General features: G+C 36.9%; 1 protein-coding gene across 1 annotated transcript in view; it reads right to left on the bottom strand.

Annotated features, from left to right (window-relative positions):
• Positions 1-242: 242 nt before the first annotated feature.
• The window catches only part of LOC135196942 (ADP-ribosylation factor GTPase-activating protein 2-like), a 249,271-nt gene continuing 230,588 nt past the window's right edge, over positions 243-18,925 (bottom strand). Inside the window, 1 exon segment of the mRNA XM_064223786.1 lies at positions 243-2,369. Within this exon segment, the coding sequence (XP_064079856.1) occupies positions 2,355-2,369 (15 nt within the window). The 3' untranslated portion in view covers positions 243-2,354.

Below are 18,925 nucleotides of genomic sequence, written 5' to 3' on the forward strand. Positions count from 1 at the left end.
AAAGTGACGTACCTGTTATATTATTATTAATAATAATAATCATGAAGTAAAACTTCATACAGCTAAGTTGAGTTCTAGAGCTCAAGAGACTTTCGGAATTTTTGACGTACCAAAAAATTCCATGAAAATAAATGACATTTGGCTCCCTTTAATTAATTAAACACAAAAATTACTTTAAATAACATCCATGGATTATTTTTGATGGTTTGCAAAAGCACTAGGAAATGGATATATAAATGCAATTTTGAAATGAATTATGTATTCCCATCCCATTCATTACAAGATACAATAGTAAATCTCTTATTATATAAAAAAAAATCAACAGAGTAATAAGGACCTAAATGGGTGTTAACGCCTCAATATTTTACATGGCACAAATTCATATGTATAATAATCAAACCCTGCTTCATCACCTGATTTGCGAATATTTTCTCTTACAATATTCTTATACTCTTTCTCTGTAACTGAAAATGTGAAGTTATTATGTGTACAAAAGAGATAACATTATGAAAAATATATCCTCACAATACTGTTGGACGTTACCAAAAGAACACAATTTTTAGCAGGAAATATATGGATGAAATAACTTCTTTTCATGATGCTGATTCCATTTTTAATGAATTCAGTAATGTCTGCACTGAAAACCTCAAGCCACCTTCAAGTGGTGTATAGAAAAATTGCAAGAGTAGCCAGTTAGGAAAGCAGAATCTGCCACTGCAATATTCAATCTTGTACAATAACAGAAAAGGGAATTATTAATATATATGATAAACGCTGCCAATAACTCATTTCACCACCCATAAAGGAGAAGAGTAATTTTGAATTAAATTTAAGAGTAAGTTTTCAGAACGGAATGCTCCTCTTGTTGAGAATAATTTTAAGATCAACCCAACAATATTCAAAGACAAGAAATTAATTTTAAATGAATATATATTTGACTAACATCTTTTAAAACAATATATCTATAATACTGACAGACAATAAAACAAGGTTAAACTCACTTTTTCTATACATGCTGTGCAGGAATAGAGGATAATTTGTGAGAACAAAAATACCCACTAATGTTTTACCAATGCTGATATAAAGGCTGAAGTCGAAACATTTAAAGGAAAATATATGGAATTTTCAGAGTTTACCTAACAGTAACCTGACACCATACAAACCTATGTATTATTGCTAGTTACATACTACACATCACAATTCATAATCAAAAAGGTGAAAGTTTGGACTCTTAAAAATGGAGATATGTTTTAACCACAAGGAGGAAACACTAAAGAACTTCATCTAAAAACTGATCCAAAAACTGTTATGACAATATGAAGATGAATTTACAATGTGTAGCATATACACAATAACACAGCAAAACATACAATTGATGTATACAATACGCAGCTGAATATATAGTGCTGGCCCAATGCAAAAGACTATAAAGCTCCATGCAGCATGAGTGACAACATTCCATTATTCAAGATTAACAGTACTATGAAATATAGTTTGGTTGGCAAATAATAGTTGCAAGTACTTTGATGTAATTATAGAAGTGAGTGAAATAAAACATAACGCTAGTGTTTTTAAAGACAAAACTCAGGTACAAGAATTTGGTCAAGAATCCTGAAATGCAAGAGTATTAGAGCAAAATATTTTTATTGTAAGATACCAAATACAACCAACAGATGAGCATCACCATTACAGTTTAAAAATATAAATTCAATGTAGGCAATTTATCACTGGAAATTTCTAGTATCAACCAGCACTTGAACATTAAAACAGATCAACATATTGTAAATATATGTGGATGTTGAAATGATTAATTTCATAAAACCAAAAAAGCACCTGATAATCCCTATAAACAATATCATTAAAATGGAATGAATACCTTCTGCCATGGATTCATTATAGTTCTGACACTGCACTGTAAAATGTATACATATAAATCTATGCGCAATTCTGCTTATATACTGTGAATATTATATACTCGTATGCCAGTATATCATTAAGATTTACAAAGACATGGTAAATATATAGACATTTGTACAAACTTAGTTATAAAATATCAATAAAAATATAATACAGTTCATCACATCTCTCAAAAGTATCAACGCTCAAATTATATAAATAAGTATACAGTTCAAAGCAAATAGAAATAACTACAACTCGAGGACTACGTGTATGAATACACAATATTTTCTCTTGTTGAAACGAATGTTCCCTATAATAAGAATGCCAATTCACAGACAGATATGTGTCTTGTAGGCTGTATATGAAGGACACTTGCACTGAGGCAAAATGTCTTGATGCTAAAGTTTAGGACGCGAGTTTGAAGGAATTCTTCCACTTTAACTTTCTCCTTCCCTTTACATGTACCGATCCTGTAAGGAAAACATACTATTAGACAAAAGTTTAACCATTCAATCTCTACATGATTCAAATATATGACAGAACCATTCTTTCCTTGCAAAGTACCATTGGCCAGTTTAGTTAATTCATTATGGTACAATACTAAAGAACTGGAAATGCTGTATACAGTTCTGTATTCCGAGATGGAATATAGGTTTTACAATATAGAAATATAAAGTTATTACACTCATCTACTTCTGATGTAAGAGATAAATGAATTAAACCTGATTCCCTCTTATATTTAGTGATCGGGATCAGTGTGATGTACAGTCAACAGTAAATGGACCAAATCTTAATATGAAAACCAAGAGCACATATGTATTAACAATGATTACTAAGGTACATAAACCATAAGCAACTTCACCCAAAATCTAAGAAAGTTGAAGATCAGCAAACCGCAAACCATTGAAGGTCCTGCTTAACTGTGTACCTTACATGGCATGCTAAATGTTCTCTACCATCCCCATCTGAACTACCTTTAGACTTTTACCTTTCATTTCTTGCAATAGGATTTTTACAATTATCTGTCTACATTCTTTAACTTCATATTCTTACATACAGTCAAAACTCGGTATTTGCAGGAGATAGGGACCACACACGCGCCCCCCCCAAGAGCTAAAATCCACAAATATTTAACAGCCCTTCTAAAAAACCTTACAACTGCCTATTTCAATATAGTTCAAACAACAAAGGCTCCCTCTAAAATTGCTTATAACAGCCTATTGTAATAGTTCAAACACCAAAAATGCCTTATATGTACTATCATCCTAAAACACTTAATATTTCAATATCACTTTTTCATTTCAATACATATTTCTGAGCATCGTATCTATAAGAGGATAGAAACTGGTTTAGGAGCTGCAGATACCATTAGGGTTCACTGTAAGGAAGTCTCTTGGGTACTAAAAAGGGATCCCTCCTAAACCTATGGAGGGGAAAAAACCATTTATTGCCTGTTTCTTTCCACATAAGTCAGTCAGTCAGTCAGTCAGTCAGTCAGTCAGTCAGTCAGTCCATTCAGTCATCATCAGTCCCAGTCAGTCTCTCTCTCTCTCTCTTCTCTCTCTCGTCTCTCTCTCTCTCCTCTCGTTCTCCTCATCTCTCCCTTTCTCTCTCTCTCTCTCTCTCTGTTATTATTTTAATCTTATTACCAACAGTCTCTGCTTATTGGCAGCATCAGTTTTACAAACGCTTTGCTAACGATGCAGTTAACCAGATTTTCAGCACCAGTAAGTGTTTATCAATATCAGTTAGCAGTTCATCAATGTCAGTAGGCAGTAATGTTCCTGTTACAGACAGTCCCCAATTATCGTAAGGGGATTCCATTCTGACAGCTTAATGATGAGCAAAAATTGCTGGTAACTGAAACTCGGCAATTTATGGCCCGTATGGTGCCGATAACCAGTTAATGGCCCGTGTTAGGTATATATTGGTGACATAACTCTATTATCCACGCATTATGGTGACAAAAATCACCGTAAACAAGTGCCATAAAGCTGGATCGCCAATAACCGAGTCTGTCAATAATCGGGGGACTGCCTAAATTGATGATTTTCAGTTATTGGCACTCAGTCGGGAACGGAACCTCTGCCATGAACTGTGGACTGCTTGTATATTTTAATCTTATCATTATTACAGGTACACAGTAATACTACCTCCATCTTATGCAATTCGAGTTGCGCAAATTCACAATAGCTCAAACTTTCTATTGGAACCTAACTAATTATCATACTCAAGTGTTTCATAGACACGCGAACATTTGCAAATCCTCTAGAAACCCTGCAAGTGTGTTTATGCCATTTTTTTCATTTAAATTATAGGTTTTCAATCTTTTAAATGTAAATTAAATAACATTTAATAATAATAATAATTCTTACTCTTTTACCAAGATGAGAGAATTTTTATGGCAGTCCGATACCAAAAATCGCTTCTGCACTTTTTGGTGCTGATAACCAGATTTTGAAGCCAATACCCAGTTACTGGTGCCTCTATTAAGGCCCCTCTATGCTATCAATGGGCACCTGTGGTTTTAGAGCATGGTAACGGCAAGTACACCGAGAATGATAGTGTAGACCCAAACAACTGAAGCACCATCCCTAACCGAGGAAGTTCATGAGTGGACTAGATGCACGGAAACGTCTGCACTAGTTAATCTCCACACCAAACATTCTGGTGTATGGCTTATGCAATGAGAAATTAGTAGAATATTGATAGTTATAGAGCATAAGGTCTGCAAATCCATGGGATCTATCGGATATGTTTGTACATTGTACCATATTATTCCACAAGGTTGACAATGGCCCATGTTATCTGGCACAACTGTTAGCAATTGAGTTGAGATGAGTTGAATATAGAATTTAGGCCAAAGGCCAAGCACTGGGACCTGTGAGGTCATTCAGCACTGGAATAGAAATTGACAGTAAAAGGTTTGAAAATTCTGACAGGAGGAAAACCTCACAGTTGCACTATGAATCAACTGTTAGGAGAGGGGGGAAAGTAAAATGAAGAGAGAGAATATGAAAGGAGGTACAGTACAAGGAAAGAAAGTGGTTGCAGCTAGGGGCCGAAGGCACACTGCAAAGAAACTTAAGTAACGCCTACAGTATACCGCATGAGGTCCACTGATGGCACTACCACCCTACGGGTCCACTGTTAGCAATGGACAAGAAAGCTGACAGTACACCTAAGTGAGAAATATAGGGAACATCCCTGCTTATGGCAGGTAAAATGTGCTGACTACGAGAAAATAAAATCTAAAAACTAAAGCATATAATGAGCTATATTTGTCAGTGAAGGAAATCAATGCTAAATGCATCCTCGAAACAGTCAAGAAAAACTGAACACCCTGTGTAGCCAATACAATGAGGAATTGAAGATGATAGTGACATGCAAGAAGTTAGTTGCTGGCAGTGCCCGGCACTGATGACATATACATATGAACCTAAGTTACGGTACTTCAAATACCATGAACTTCTCGGTGACTGAGAAATTCAGAGAAATAGCATATTATCTCTCGATACTCCAGAAACGGTAAGTGTATACTAGAGTTCATTAAAGATGTACAGTTTGAAATATCAATGTAACTTGCAACATCCTTTTCCCTCCTATATATTTACAATGGTGCAGCTTTAATTAGGAGAAGACATTTACAATAAAAATGTCATGTTTTTCTTAACATGTGTGTGTGTGTGTGTAACATTTACATTATAATATTTTCATATGTTTCATTAACCAGAAAACATTACACAAGTCACTTATTGAGAGCTGCACTGTAATACAACAGTAGTACATTAACATACACCAGGAAACAAAAATAAAGGTAGCAGTAATATGAGAGATTGTTAATAACATATCAATACATAACATACAGGTCTATAACATTAGTTTCAGCAACGATGTAAACTACACATATAACATACATAAAAAACATTTCAACCAAAACAGGCAGCAGCTACCCGCACACTGGATAGGAGAGAATGTAGGGGAGTCAGTACAGTGTGAATGGGCAAACTGCTGGTCGGTGGTCTCTGCCATGCTTCACCAACATCCCTCAAAACTACTGAGTTGCGTGCTCCAGCACCATAGATGGCCACTGATAGTGTAGACAGGCCTTTAGTTATGTTTTGGTGCCAACACTCTATTGTCAGTGTCAATAACTGGAAATTGGTGCTAGACAAGCACCATACATTCGGATCGCCGATAACTGACGCCACTGATAACCAGGGACTGCCTGGTTATGTTTAGCAATGTTTTCAAATAATATTAAGATTATGTCAATTTTCATTATAAAATTTGTTTTACATACTTACCTACGGTTAGAGTTAGCTATATCCCTGCGCCAATTAGGAGAGTTGGCATCCAAACAAAAAATCGAATGGCTTCCCCGATGACCTCTAGTTTACCTGTCCTCCACTAGGTGTGTTTCCAATGTTTTAGCTTGACAGCCCACTAAATTGTGGGGAGGCTGGGTGGGGTCTACTTTAACACTAGGTAAGTATCCAAGTAATTAATTTTATTGTGAAAATTTATATTATCTGAGATGAAATTTACCTACTGCTAAGTTAGCTGACATTATAAAGAGGAGGTGGGTAGTGTTGCTAGACAATCCGCTCAGCCAATCGAACTAAAGATTTCTTGCATGAAACTTGAAACATTCTTACCTGATCCAGAATCCTCTCTAGAATTTACTACCACCAGAAGTTGGATTCCATTCAGGGAGCAAGGCTCTCATACATGTGCAAGCAAAGAGCAGCCTTGCAGAGGAAACTACTACTTTGATTCACCCAGAATGAAACAGGTGGCGTGAGGTTACTCCTGTGCCTGTGTCCAAATGCCCTATAAAATGACAGTCTTAAAATAAATACCTTTATTACATAAGTATGCTCCTGTACAAAATTTGTACAGTCAACCTCCCCAAAATATTAAAACCTGGGATTTAAACAAGAGAGCCTAAAGGATTGCTCTTTCTTTGGTTCAGATAAAGACTACTGACTACTAGAAGCAAAGTATGGGCCTTTCTGTTTTCAAACAGTAGTGGACAGGTATAAACCAAATTGCACTTCACTTCTACTGTGCAAAATCAAAACTATCCTGAAGCAACAAATTGACATAACACTAAATGGAGTTACGACTGCTGCTTGCATTAAGAATGTTCACCTTTAATAAAGGTAGACAATATTGAGCTACTGCTCATGCACTAGCCTAATCAAATGTGTCACAGAGGACCATGTGTTCTTTGAGAAAGATGTTCTAGGTTTCTAAAATCACAAAACAAAAGGTTAACTTTGCCTCTTTCAGGCTTAACCTTCAACAAACACATTCTAGATTTTCTAAAACCACAAAACAAAAAGTTAATTTTGCCTCCTCCAGGCTTAACCATTGGCAAAGACAGCTAGGTTTTCTAAAACCACAAAACAAAGGGTAATTTTACCTCTTCCAGACTTAACCTTTGACAACAATATCTAGCTTTCCTAAAACCATAAAACAAAAGGCTAACTTTACCTCTTCCAGGATTAACCTTTGACAAAGATGTTCTAGGTTTCTAAAAGGATAAAGATAATCTAGCCTTCTAAAAGGATAACCACTTCTTCCAGGCTTAACCTCTATGATTAAGTTTTAATTGTCCCAAAAGGACAGAGAGTTACATTGGAATTCTTACAGTTCACTGTAAAATGCAGCCTTAACATCACCCTCAGCTGTAAGGCATGAGATAAAATAGCATTCCCTTTACAACAGCTTAAAGAAGGGTGCTAGCAATAAATTTACTCATTAACTGCCGATATGCTCAAAAAAAGATTTCATGTTAGTAAATAATTCAGATAAAGTTTCGATCAGCATCTAAACTCCAAAGAGAGGCCGATATAGATGAAGGGGCTTCAATCTCAACACCTTATGGTGCTGATCCTCAGCAAGATCTAAAATCACATGATGCAATACCGAGGAAAGTAGACAGCGAAGTCTTACTACCTCTATGAAAGCAGAAAAACATTGATGTCTGAATCACACGCCTTATCGAACCTGTAGCCAGTGTCGAGATTTTGTTCCTCAAGTTCTTTAGACATAAGTTGGGTTTACCGTCACAGCAATAGATGACACTTTAAAAGGCCTCCCCGTGGAAGTACCAGGATGAGGGATTTCAACTCCTCCCCCACCCTCCCGCATCCCAGTCTTTTCTTCTATTGCCCTTGGGGGGAGATGGTGGTTGTGGTCTTGGAGGCATATGGTTATGTTTACTCAAGTAGGCTGAGTTCACAGTCAATTTCCCCCCCGGCATTTGTAGCACGATGCCAGAAATGCATTTTTTTCCCAGATAGAACCAAAAAATGTTTTCCATTAATTTTGAGGACCTGCTGCTAGCTTAGTAATTAATATTTCACGACATTTTTTTTTTGCAAATCGATAAATACCCATACTATTCGATAAGCTACTCAAAATGAGTTTGAAATCACAATCTCAAAAAATAGAGCTATGCCAAAAACACAAAATAAAAAACCAAAAACATTTTAATAATTTTTTTCAAACATGAAGTTTTAAAGAGTTCAAAGTTTTGATGGGTGAATAACCAATGAGAATCTAAAGTTTAAAATAAAATTATTGTGCAAACGAAACAAATTGTTTCAGGGCTCAGAGGGGTAACTTAATCATTTTCCTGTATACAAATCAGGTTACTCGGTACACATCCCCCGCAAATACGGGGAGACCACTGTACTTTGATTGATGGCATCTGACAAGTTATAAATAGCAAAAGCATTGCCAACGTCTATTAAATTCTAATTTTCAATTTTTTGAAGTACTGTACAGTGAAACATGCAAAGCAAAAACAAAAAGTGGCAACACGTGATACTGCTCTACACATGTACAATGATACAGATTTAAAAAAACACACATACACAGGCATACAAGTAAAGTTTCCATGACATTATGAGGTGAAATGAAAACTCGTTAATTCTAACAAAACAGAAAATGATAAACTACTTTTTAGTTGTGTTCTTAGTGAATTTGCTTTGGACAGTTGTCATTGAGAAATGCCTCACAGGCAGTCCCCAGTTATCAGCGGACTCAGTTAATAGCGATCTGGTTTTATGGTGCTTGTCTAGCGCCATAAAAGCGACGATTTATGTTGCCATAACAGGCCAAGTTTCAGTTATTGGTGCCATAGGGTGAGGATAGAGTGATGATGCCATATTATACCTAACAGAGGCACCATTCACTGAAACTTGGTGCCATAAATTGCCTAGTTTTGGTTAATGGTGGTTTTAGTTTATCAGCACCCCGCCAAGAACAGAACTCCTGCCGATAACTGGGGTCTGCCTGTATATGTATACTAAAGATGCAACCAGACTGTTTAACAGTTTCCATGATAGGGAAAAATAAGTGCAAAAGAAATATGCCATATACTATACGCGTGTATCATCCGGTTTCCTGTACGTATTATATGACCCCTAGAATTTCATCCCCTAAACATGGTTTCATTGTATATCTCACGTACAGAGTTGCATTTCCGATAACCCAGATATCATTGGGCTACCCTATTTTCCTCAGAATCCTATCTTCCTGTTAAATAAATGAAAGTAAAAAATAGGATAGAATACAGAAAGTAAAAAATATGATAGAATACAGTACATATAGAATTTAGGGTAAAGACCTTGGGGTCATTCAGTAAAAAAAGTTGGAAATATGTAACACGAGGCAAACCTGGCAGTTGCATTATGAATCAATTGTTAGAAGAGGGTGGAAGTTAAGTATATCTAAGTTTTACCAGACCACTGCTCTCCTAAGGCTGGCACAAAGGATTAGATATTTTTACGTGGCTAGGAACCAATTGGTCACCTAGCAACGGGACCTACAGCTTATTGTGGGACCCGAACCACATTATATAGAGAAAGGAATTTCTATCGCCAGAAATAAATTCCTTTGATTCCGCATTGGCCGAAGCAAGAATCAAACTTCGGACCACCGGATTGGTAGCCGAGCGCTAAAACCACTCGTCCAATGGGGAGAGAGTGGAAATAAGATGGAAGAAAGAGAATATGAAGGGAGGTACAGTAAAAGGAATGACGGGAGGTGCCGAAGGGACACTGCAATGAACCTTAGGTAATGCCTATTGTGCACCACGTGAGGTGCACTGACAACACTACCCCCTCCCTCTACAGGGGAGAGTAACATATAGTCTTGACTTACTAACAACCTTTGCTATACACTATACATGTACTGCATGATCACTACTTATCAAAGAACTGACATAAACAGCATCGAGTATGGCATATACGTACATATGAATCTGGATACAGCTGGTTTGCAATTTTGAGGGAATTTTAGTTTACCTTTGTATAACATTTTAAGCTTTCATGTACACAAATAAAAATAATAATTCCAGTAAAAATCAGTTTCCTTTAGCAACATAAAAATTATTCTCCTAATTAATTTGGTAGTAAGCCTCAATCAGCGATTCAGAGAATGTAAACTTTAGCCTAATAGCCTTTCGCTTATCACTGACTAACATAGATGTCAACCAAATTTAAGTCTTCCATATTTTGATGACATAATAAAAAAAAATGCAAAACCCAGCACAAAAGATGAGGATCATTTTTGGTGAGTGCTCCCAATGTTTTCGGTACATATTAACATGTATATTCATTTGTTTTGCATAGATTTTTAATTGCTAATTATATAATCTATCTTTTTTCTGAGAGAGAGAGAGAGAGAGAGAGAGAGAGAGAGAGAGAGAGAGAGAGAGAGAGAGAGAGAGAAAATCTTTACATAAACTAAACGTACAGTAAGGTCCCGAAATATGTGTGATCGGATTGTACGATTCCCCTTTTATGCAGTCGCTACTTCTCAAAAATAGATTTCTTGTATCTGGGAAGCTGTTCAAAGTCTGCGAGTCACATACTACAAAACGTATCAAATCTATTGTCTTTTCAAGTATTTTAGGGGGGGGTTTGCTGATGTCTGAGAGGGGGGGGGGGAATGCAAGAGAAAGGATTCCTGCTCAGCCACTGGTGAAGACGGAAGGCTCCTGCTCAGCCATTTGCTAAGATGGAAGGCTCCGTCTCACGTATTTGTGAAGTGGTTCACAAAGCCTTCCTTCTGCTGAAGAACTCTTCACGGAGGATGAGATAGAGGAGTTTGAATGTTTTTTGGTAGAGGATGGGTTGAGGAAATTCCACCCAAAAGGTTTTTTGAAGATTTTTACAGCAGGAAATGACTGTATTGTACAGTACACTTGCACCCAATGATGGCAGTGTTTGCATGTGGGAGTTTTCACCATCCTGGGTGTAATTTTAAACTTTTTCAAGTTATTAAAACCTTTTTAAGGTTTCATTTATCTTTAAGAACAATTTCGTCTTAGAAAATTTTACAGTATAGTACATAGAAAGTATTGAAAATGGGCAGTATAAAAAAGTTTGACTGGGTGAGTTGCAGTTTGCCTTGGCCTTAATGGAATTATTCCCATAAGGTATGTGTATCGAAATCTGCGATTTTCCAGTTCTGCGAGGCTGTGGATCAACCAAATTCTCGCAGAATTGGGGACCGTACTGTATGCTTACTTGTTTTCTATAGTTTTAGATTTTTATACTATAATTAGAGAGAGAGAGAAGAAGAGAAGAGATAGTAGAGAGAGAGAGAGAGAGAGAGAGAGAGAGAGAGAGAGAGAGAGCTACTTAATAGAGAGAGAGAGCTACTTAATTTTTTAATACATGATGCTACTTTGTAATTAATTTTTCATATTTTCCTTGGCATAACAGTAACAACTTTTGCATTGCAAAAGTAGTTAATATATCAGGATGTGGTATGGATAACAAATGATGCCTTTATCGTGACATAAACCTATTTTGAGAGTTTATTATGCAGCTGTATAGAGCAAGAATTCAGCTGCCATGTGAGATAAAATTCAGCTTGAAAAATGTCAGAGGTATGCATCTCTGAAGAAAAATAGGTATAGAGAGACTTACTTTTCTTACGAAAAATGTGCTACTTGGTCATTAATTTTTTCCTAATTTCCTTGCTATAATTACTTTTTGCATTGCAATATCTAAGTACTGTCATTTATCTGGATGTGCTATAGATAAAAACCGAAGACTTCATCACAAAAAGTTTTTGGTATAAATTTATTTTCCTTGGAGTGCAAAACTTTCTCTATACATACCTCAATTTCTACTCATTATTCCTCTATGTAAAAGTTTAGGGGCTATTTTTATGCTGTTCTATAAAAAAATTGTTCAGCTGCAAAATGAAACAAGACTGAGCGGTCTACCTTGAAAATTGTCCGAGTTACATGTAAAAAGAGGTATGGTATAAACATTTTTATGCTTACCGCTCAAATCACTGCCACTTCCCCACAGATGGGATTTTTCATAAGGGTCATAAGCAAAAGGGTTAAATCCAAAAAGTAGATGATTGGTTTTTATATTATAATATACAAGCAGTCCCGGGGTTACGCCGGGGTTCCATCCTTGAGAGGCGTTGTAAGCGAAAATCGCTGTAAGTCGGAACATTGTCAAAAATGCTAAGAAAATCCTACTTTTAATGCTTTGGGTGCATTAAAAACTATGTAAATTGCACTCTAATTGCATTTTTCATAAAAAAATGTCAAATATTGATTATTTAGCATTTTTGGAGTCATATTTCTTCTGCCAGATCAGCGTTGTAAGCGTCGTAACCCTGGAACACGTGTCGTAAACCTAGAAATAATTTCTGATAAATATAGTTGAAAAGTGTTGTAACCTCGGAACGTTGTAAGCCGGGGACTGCCTTATATAATGGTGATGTGACAAAATAATAATACAATATAAATGGATTCAGTAAGATATCAGTTTCATTACAACTACCTTGATCTTAAATACAGCTGTAATAGCCTTAGCAGTTCTTAGTTATCAGCGACTTGGTTAATGGCAGTCCAGTTTATAGCACCAAAAAATCAGTGATTTATGGCGCCATAACGGCCGAGTTTTGGTTATCGGCACCATAAGGTGCCAAAAATAGAGTTGTGGCACCACAACATACCTAACAGAGGCGCCATAAGCACCATAAATCACCGAGGACCGCCTGTAATTGACTTCCGCAAATGGATGCTGTAAGTGTAACACCCAGCCTAGACCAATAGTTCTCACACACACACACACACACTTTGTATCTTGTGTATTATAATAAAATATGGTAACAACTGATAAGAAAGTTGCTGTATAAAAATACATGAATGGTGACAAAACCATGGTAGGCAGTGGTAAACGCAGGTATGCTATCTACCTACCTATCTGACTGTGTGTCATTTACAAAAGAGAAAAAGGGGTTAAATTTGTTTTTAAAGTGTATTTATGCAGTAGTATAATATTTCGTTACAAATATTGGGGGAAAGGTACATGAATGCCTTTTGTGTAAAGTTTTCAGTTATGTATACGATATTAACAGGGTATGGTGAAGAAGGGTACAGTTACCCTTGACCACCGTTTTCCAAGTTTTGCCCTTACCCAATATGTCTTGCTTTATTTTCAGCATCCATAAATAAACCAGTCAAAATGTTAACACCAATAGTTTCACTGTTAGTGTCTTTATCATTTCTGATTACTGCACTTCCTTTTTGCAAGCCAAATTCTTTTAAGCTCAAGTACTAGTGAAATAACTAGAATTAGTTATTGCTTAATATTAATGATACATATCTTTTCTATTGGTTGAATTACTGCATTAAAAAGGAAAAACTCAGATTCTAGCTTGCTAATTGAGCTGCATCTCCTATGGTTCCAAACTTTAATGAAATTAGCTCCATTAGTTTCAAGTGTCATCATCAGTGCTCATCAGAATACAGGCAGTCCCCGGGTTACGACAGGTTCGGCTTACGATGTTCCAAGGTTAAGGCGCTTTTCAATTATATTCATCAGAAATTATTTCCAGGGTTACGACGCATGTTCCAGGGTTACGACACGTGCCAGGGTTACGATTCCTACAACGCTCATCTGGCAGAAGAAATATGACACCAAAAATGCAAAATAATAAATATTTGATGGTTTTTTTATGCAAAATGCAATAAGAATGCAGTTTACAGTTTTGAATGCACCCAAAGCATTAAAAGTACGGTTTTCTTAGGATTTTTGGTGATGTTCCTGCTTACGACGACTTTGGGGTTACAACGCGTCTCAAGAACGGAACCCCCGTCGTAGCCCAGGGACTGCCTATATTTGCATTAGCATGCTTGCAAAGAGTTAAAACAATAGTATATTAAAAATTAACTTGATGAAATGGGCATATAATATGTAGCACATTCCCAGTATGTACCGGGAATATGTCACATGTTCCGTTGTTGTCAAACTATGGAATAGCCATGGAGCAGTTAGCTAATTACTACAAAGAGTATGGGATAGAAGCATGGCAATTCAAGAACTTAACTAATAACAATGCACTTGCACTTCTTTGCTCACCTCTCATATTTGTTATGTACATTTTTAAATAAAACCTCCTTGCGATAAGTACAAGAATAAGTTTTCAGTCTGACAAGAAATATCACTTGGAACACTGAAATTTATTATATGAAGTATGTTACCCAGAGTTTAGGACTAAGTCTATTGAAGGTACAAAAACTTAATATCAAGACTTAACAGCTATAAAACAATTACGGTGTCAAACTTAAGACCCTCATTGGGTTAACCTTTGTTCAAAGTGGGACAACACTTGGATCAAGGGAAACCATGCAGTTGGTACAGCCAGCAAGAAAAAAAAAAAAATCATCATCGCTTTGTATGTCATATCAGAGGAGCTGCCTCTCCCAAACTCTATACCAATGTAAGTCTCAAACAAACCGTACGGTCCCCCAACCCTTTTCACCACAACTGACATTTCTGGATAATGATGAACTCCAGTCTAATATGAAATATTTATTAACACTACCTACAGAGCGCATTGGCGTTGGTCTGCAGAAGAGTGGTGTTAACTACAACCTGGGTAGACAACAGAAAATTGGATTGCTCTATTCCTTTGATCCAATACTGCATTATTTTTCCCAGCAGAATTTTTTAGCTTTAGAAGCCTGTTAAATTGTCCTAAAAATCTCCTGTTCATCAAATTCAAGTTTTCATTCTACACATTATATGAAGCCAGTATAAATATTGAAATATGATGGGTCCATGAATGCAGCAAATCAAACAAATATGGATGCTAATAAAGTGGCCAAAGCTGCATTCACTCTGACTAGATCAGATATACCTGTCGCTGTCCGTGACCCATTATCTTCAGTAAATGGCTGGCTTTAGGAAATAATGGATCTTACAATAAGGAATTATTGATAAAATATAAAAATCACAATCTTGGTGTGTGTTCTTCATGTACACACAACCCAATGCTGAGAATGCAGAACACTAATAATAATTAAAAACAGATTTTCATAATGAAAGGAAGTGGCATGATGGAACCCGTGCCTAAACGTATACCCAATTATACATCCATGCTCCCCAGAAAACCAACCTCCACAATTACAAATGAAAGAGCCAACAAGAATGCATCTTCTTTTGGTTCAGTAAAAAGCCTTTACTCACTACTACTACAGGACTAAGAACTTAACAGTTTTTGAATGAGATTTCTACATCTTGGACAACGAATGGCAAAAGCCAATTGACTTACACTGTGCCGCATTAATCACATCCTCAAGCGACAAATTCTTCAAAAAACTAAATGGCGCACTGACTGCTCTTACACTATCAATAAAGATAAAAGATCTGGATCCAGTTTTCATGCACTAGTCTTTAACAGCTTTTCAAAAAGGACACTGTTCTTAGACAAGGGAGTGTTAAGCTTTCTAGCACCTCAAAATTAATGGTTAACTTTGCTCTTACAGACTTTAATCTATCTAAATAAATTTTAATTTCCCTAATAAGACAGAGTAGAGCTAGAGCCTCTTCTTCATTCCCCACTAGGAAAATTAAATTAGGAATCCTTACATTGCTGAGTAACAGCTTTGCTCTAACATCATACTTAGTGCTGAATAAAGGCACAAACAATGAAATAACATCTTTACAAAGGCAAACCTTATCAGAGAATACATGTAACCTAATCACTCTTTTGGTGGTTGCTAGAGCTGTCAAGTATCTACACAGTCAGGACTTCAAAGAAGCCGATTCTAAAAACTCAAAATATGTAAATAAAAATGTCAAAACTACATCTATGGCCCACAGCAGAGCTCTGGAAACTTCAATATCATATCTCAATACCTCCTGAAGGTCTGGATGGTTAGAGATATCCAACTGCAAGACACAAAACTGGGGAGAGCATGGATCTATACTATAGAATAGCAGCAACCGAAAGATTCTCAATGTATCTTACAAAAGTGAAAGAATGTAATGAATAATGTCTATAGAGGCTCAGGGACTGGAAATCCCTCCAGAATGACAACAGCAACAGAACACAAACATTTGCCTCTTGATACAAGGCCACGGTTGTCTCTTTTCTTGATTTCAGGATAAAGTCAGTTACCTTAGAACATCCCCTCACTCAGAAGAAATGATCACGGAGTCTCTCCAAGCAGCTAAGTATAACATGCAGAGGCTTTGGTGGATCTGTATGGAATTCAGTTGTCTGAGTAGGTTCTTCCTTAATGACAGAATTCAAGAGAGCTCTACTAATAAACTAGAAAATCTGAAAACCATTCTCTCTGAGGCTACCAACGGTACTATGAGAAATAATTCTGAAATTCTTTGCTTCTTGAAACTTGTCTGCGAAAGGGGGAAAAGTGCGAGCCTCTAGGTTGGACCAATCCTGAAGAAAAGTGTCCATTGCTCAAGGCCGAGTGTCCTGACATGGAGACCGATAGAATGGCAGTTTCTTGTTTATCAATGTTGTGAGTAAGTCCACATTTGGCTCTCCCCACAGACTCCACAGCAACTGACATACTTGCAGATGTGAAAACCACTCTGTGGACGGGACTTGTCCTTTCCCGTGCAAATGCTCTGCCAGAACTTTGTCCTTCCCTAGAATGAACTGTAGAACCAAAATGATATTCAGGCTTCTGCCCACAGAAGCAATTTCTCTGCTATAAGAAATATTGTGTCTGACCTACTGCTGCTCTGGTTTCTCACATACACCAAAGAGGTCACATTGTCTGAAAATGCTGCTATAGTATTGTCTCTGGCCAGGTCTTCTCATTGAAGCAGACTTCCATAAAGCTAACAGTTCCAGGTTTTTATGTGCAGTTCTTCTTTTGTGCAACCACCTGCAGACATCTCTAGATTGCCCAAAAACATTCCCCAACTTGTCACTGATGCATCTGAAAACAAGGTGAGGTAGGTCTGGGTTCATTATGTACTCCTGGGGTTGAACCTGTCAGCAATCTTCAACAATCCTTCTACCATGCTAACTTCTCTCAAAGACTTAACAAGACCGAGACTAAATTAGAGTCTGGCAGACTATTCAGACTCATTCAAAATAAGTAGAGGATTTCAAAAGAGATCACATAACCTAAACGAATAGAATTGTATTAACCTAATCGTAGCCGAAGTTTTATACTGCAACACCCAAGTTACATCATTCATCTAAATAACACTTGGGAAAAAAAAAAGCGCATTGCATTGCGTACAGTGCTCCCCCACTTTTATATGGTATTAAAGTTCCAGAACCTGACGCGAAAATGCATAGCCCGCGGAATTGCAAAAATCCCCTCTAAAAATGCTTATTATTGGCTTATAATTGCCAATTACCCAGTACCCCATAAAATAAAATAGCGTAACCAATAAACTAAATGCTATTTTGACAGTGCACTAGTTAATTTGATAGTTCAAACAAAAATATGCCTTAAAACTATCATACTAAAACAATTTCATATTTCAAACAAAAAACACCCCAAACCATCATCCCGAAATCCAAAGAGATCTTAAATTAGTACACTTTTACAACTTATGCTCATAAATATACATGCCCCCTAAAATGCTTATAACAATGATTTTATCTATAAAATGTTTAATGCAAATTAAATAAATCATTAATACAAATTATGCAAATCTGTCTATCAGAACATTAAACCACTAATCAAGTTACTGCACTAGGTACTGTATACATAAGTCATTTTCTCTCATAACATTAATGTATCCATTTTCACTCAAAGTATTAATTTGCTTTTTTGTGCATTACACTGTTTACTGTATTTTTTCATAGTGTATGTGGCTAAATACTGATTTTATGATGAAAATAATTTACAGCATACTTATAATGTAGTTATGTATCTATTAAGCTCACTTCAGTTGGGGCCTTGGACTGAGCATAATAGGGCTCTCTCTCTCTCTCTCTCTCTCTCTACCTCCTCCCTCCTCTCTTCTTTCTCTCTCTCTCTCTCTCTCTCTCTCTCTCTCTCTCTCTCTCTCTCAATTCCTGGAAAACTAACATGCCATTATGATCATCGCACACAACCTCTTCATTACCAACATTCACGCGTGACTGGTCCTCATCACTTATTATCAAAACAGCCACACAAGAAACCAGATTATGAAAAACACGGCCCCACTAACGAGAGATCCTCTTAAAAAGACCCATGTGGTATACCAATTCAAATGCCCAGTCCATGGATGTCCTGGCTAATATACTGATATGACCACAATGAAACTGGCTAAGAGGATCTCTTGTCATGCTTAAGAGGATGGCATAAAAAAAACCCACACAGGAGACGCTCGCCATACTTGCATGATGCATCACAAGGAATGCAAAAGTAATCAGAAAGGCCCCGAACCAAGGGGCCTATGGCTGCTACAAGTGCTCTTAACCCTTTAACGCCGATTGGACGTATTAAACGTCGACTAAAAACGAATTTTTTTTTTTTTAATTCACGGAAAAAGTGTTATAGGCCTACTAGGCGAAAACTTTTGAATCACGCGCCTTGGGGGATGCTGGGAGTTCACGGATCAAGCTGTTGTTTTGTTTACAAGCGTGACCCAGGTGCGCATGCGCGAAATGCCGCCTCCTTGCATCAGCCAGCATCAGCGACGCGTTGTCCGAGAGCGATCTTTTGCCGCAATCGTGTTTTGCCAAACTTTTGCGAGAGTTTGAGTATTTGTGG

Source organism: Macrobrachium nipponense, chromosome 18, assembly GCF_015104395.2.
Source record: "Macrobrachium nipponense isolate FS-2020 chromosome 18, ASM1510439v2, whole genome shotgun sequence".
Taxonomy (NCBI): Eukaryota; Metazoa; Arthropoda; class Malacostraca; order Decapoda; family Palaemonidae; genus Macrobrachium; species Macrobrachium nipponense.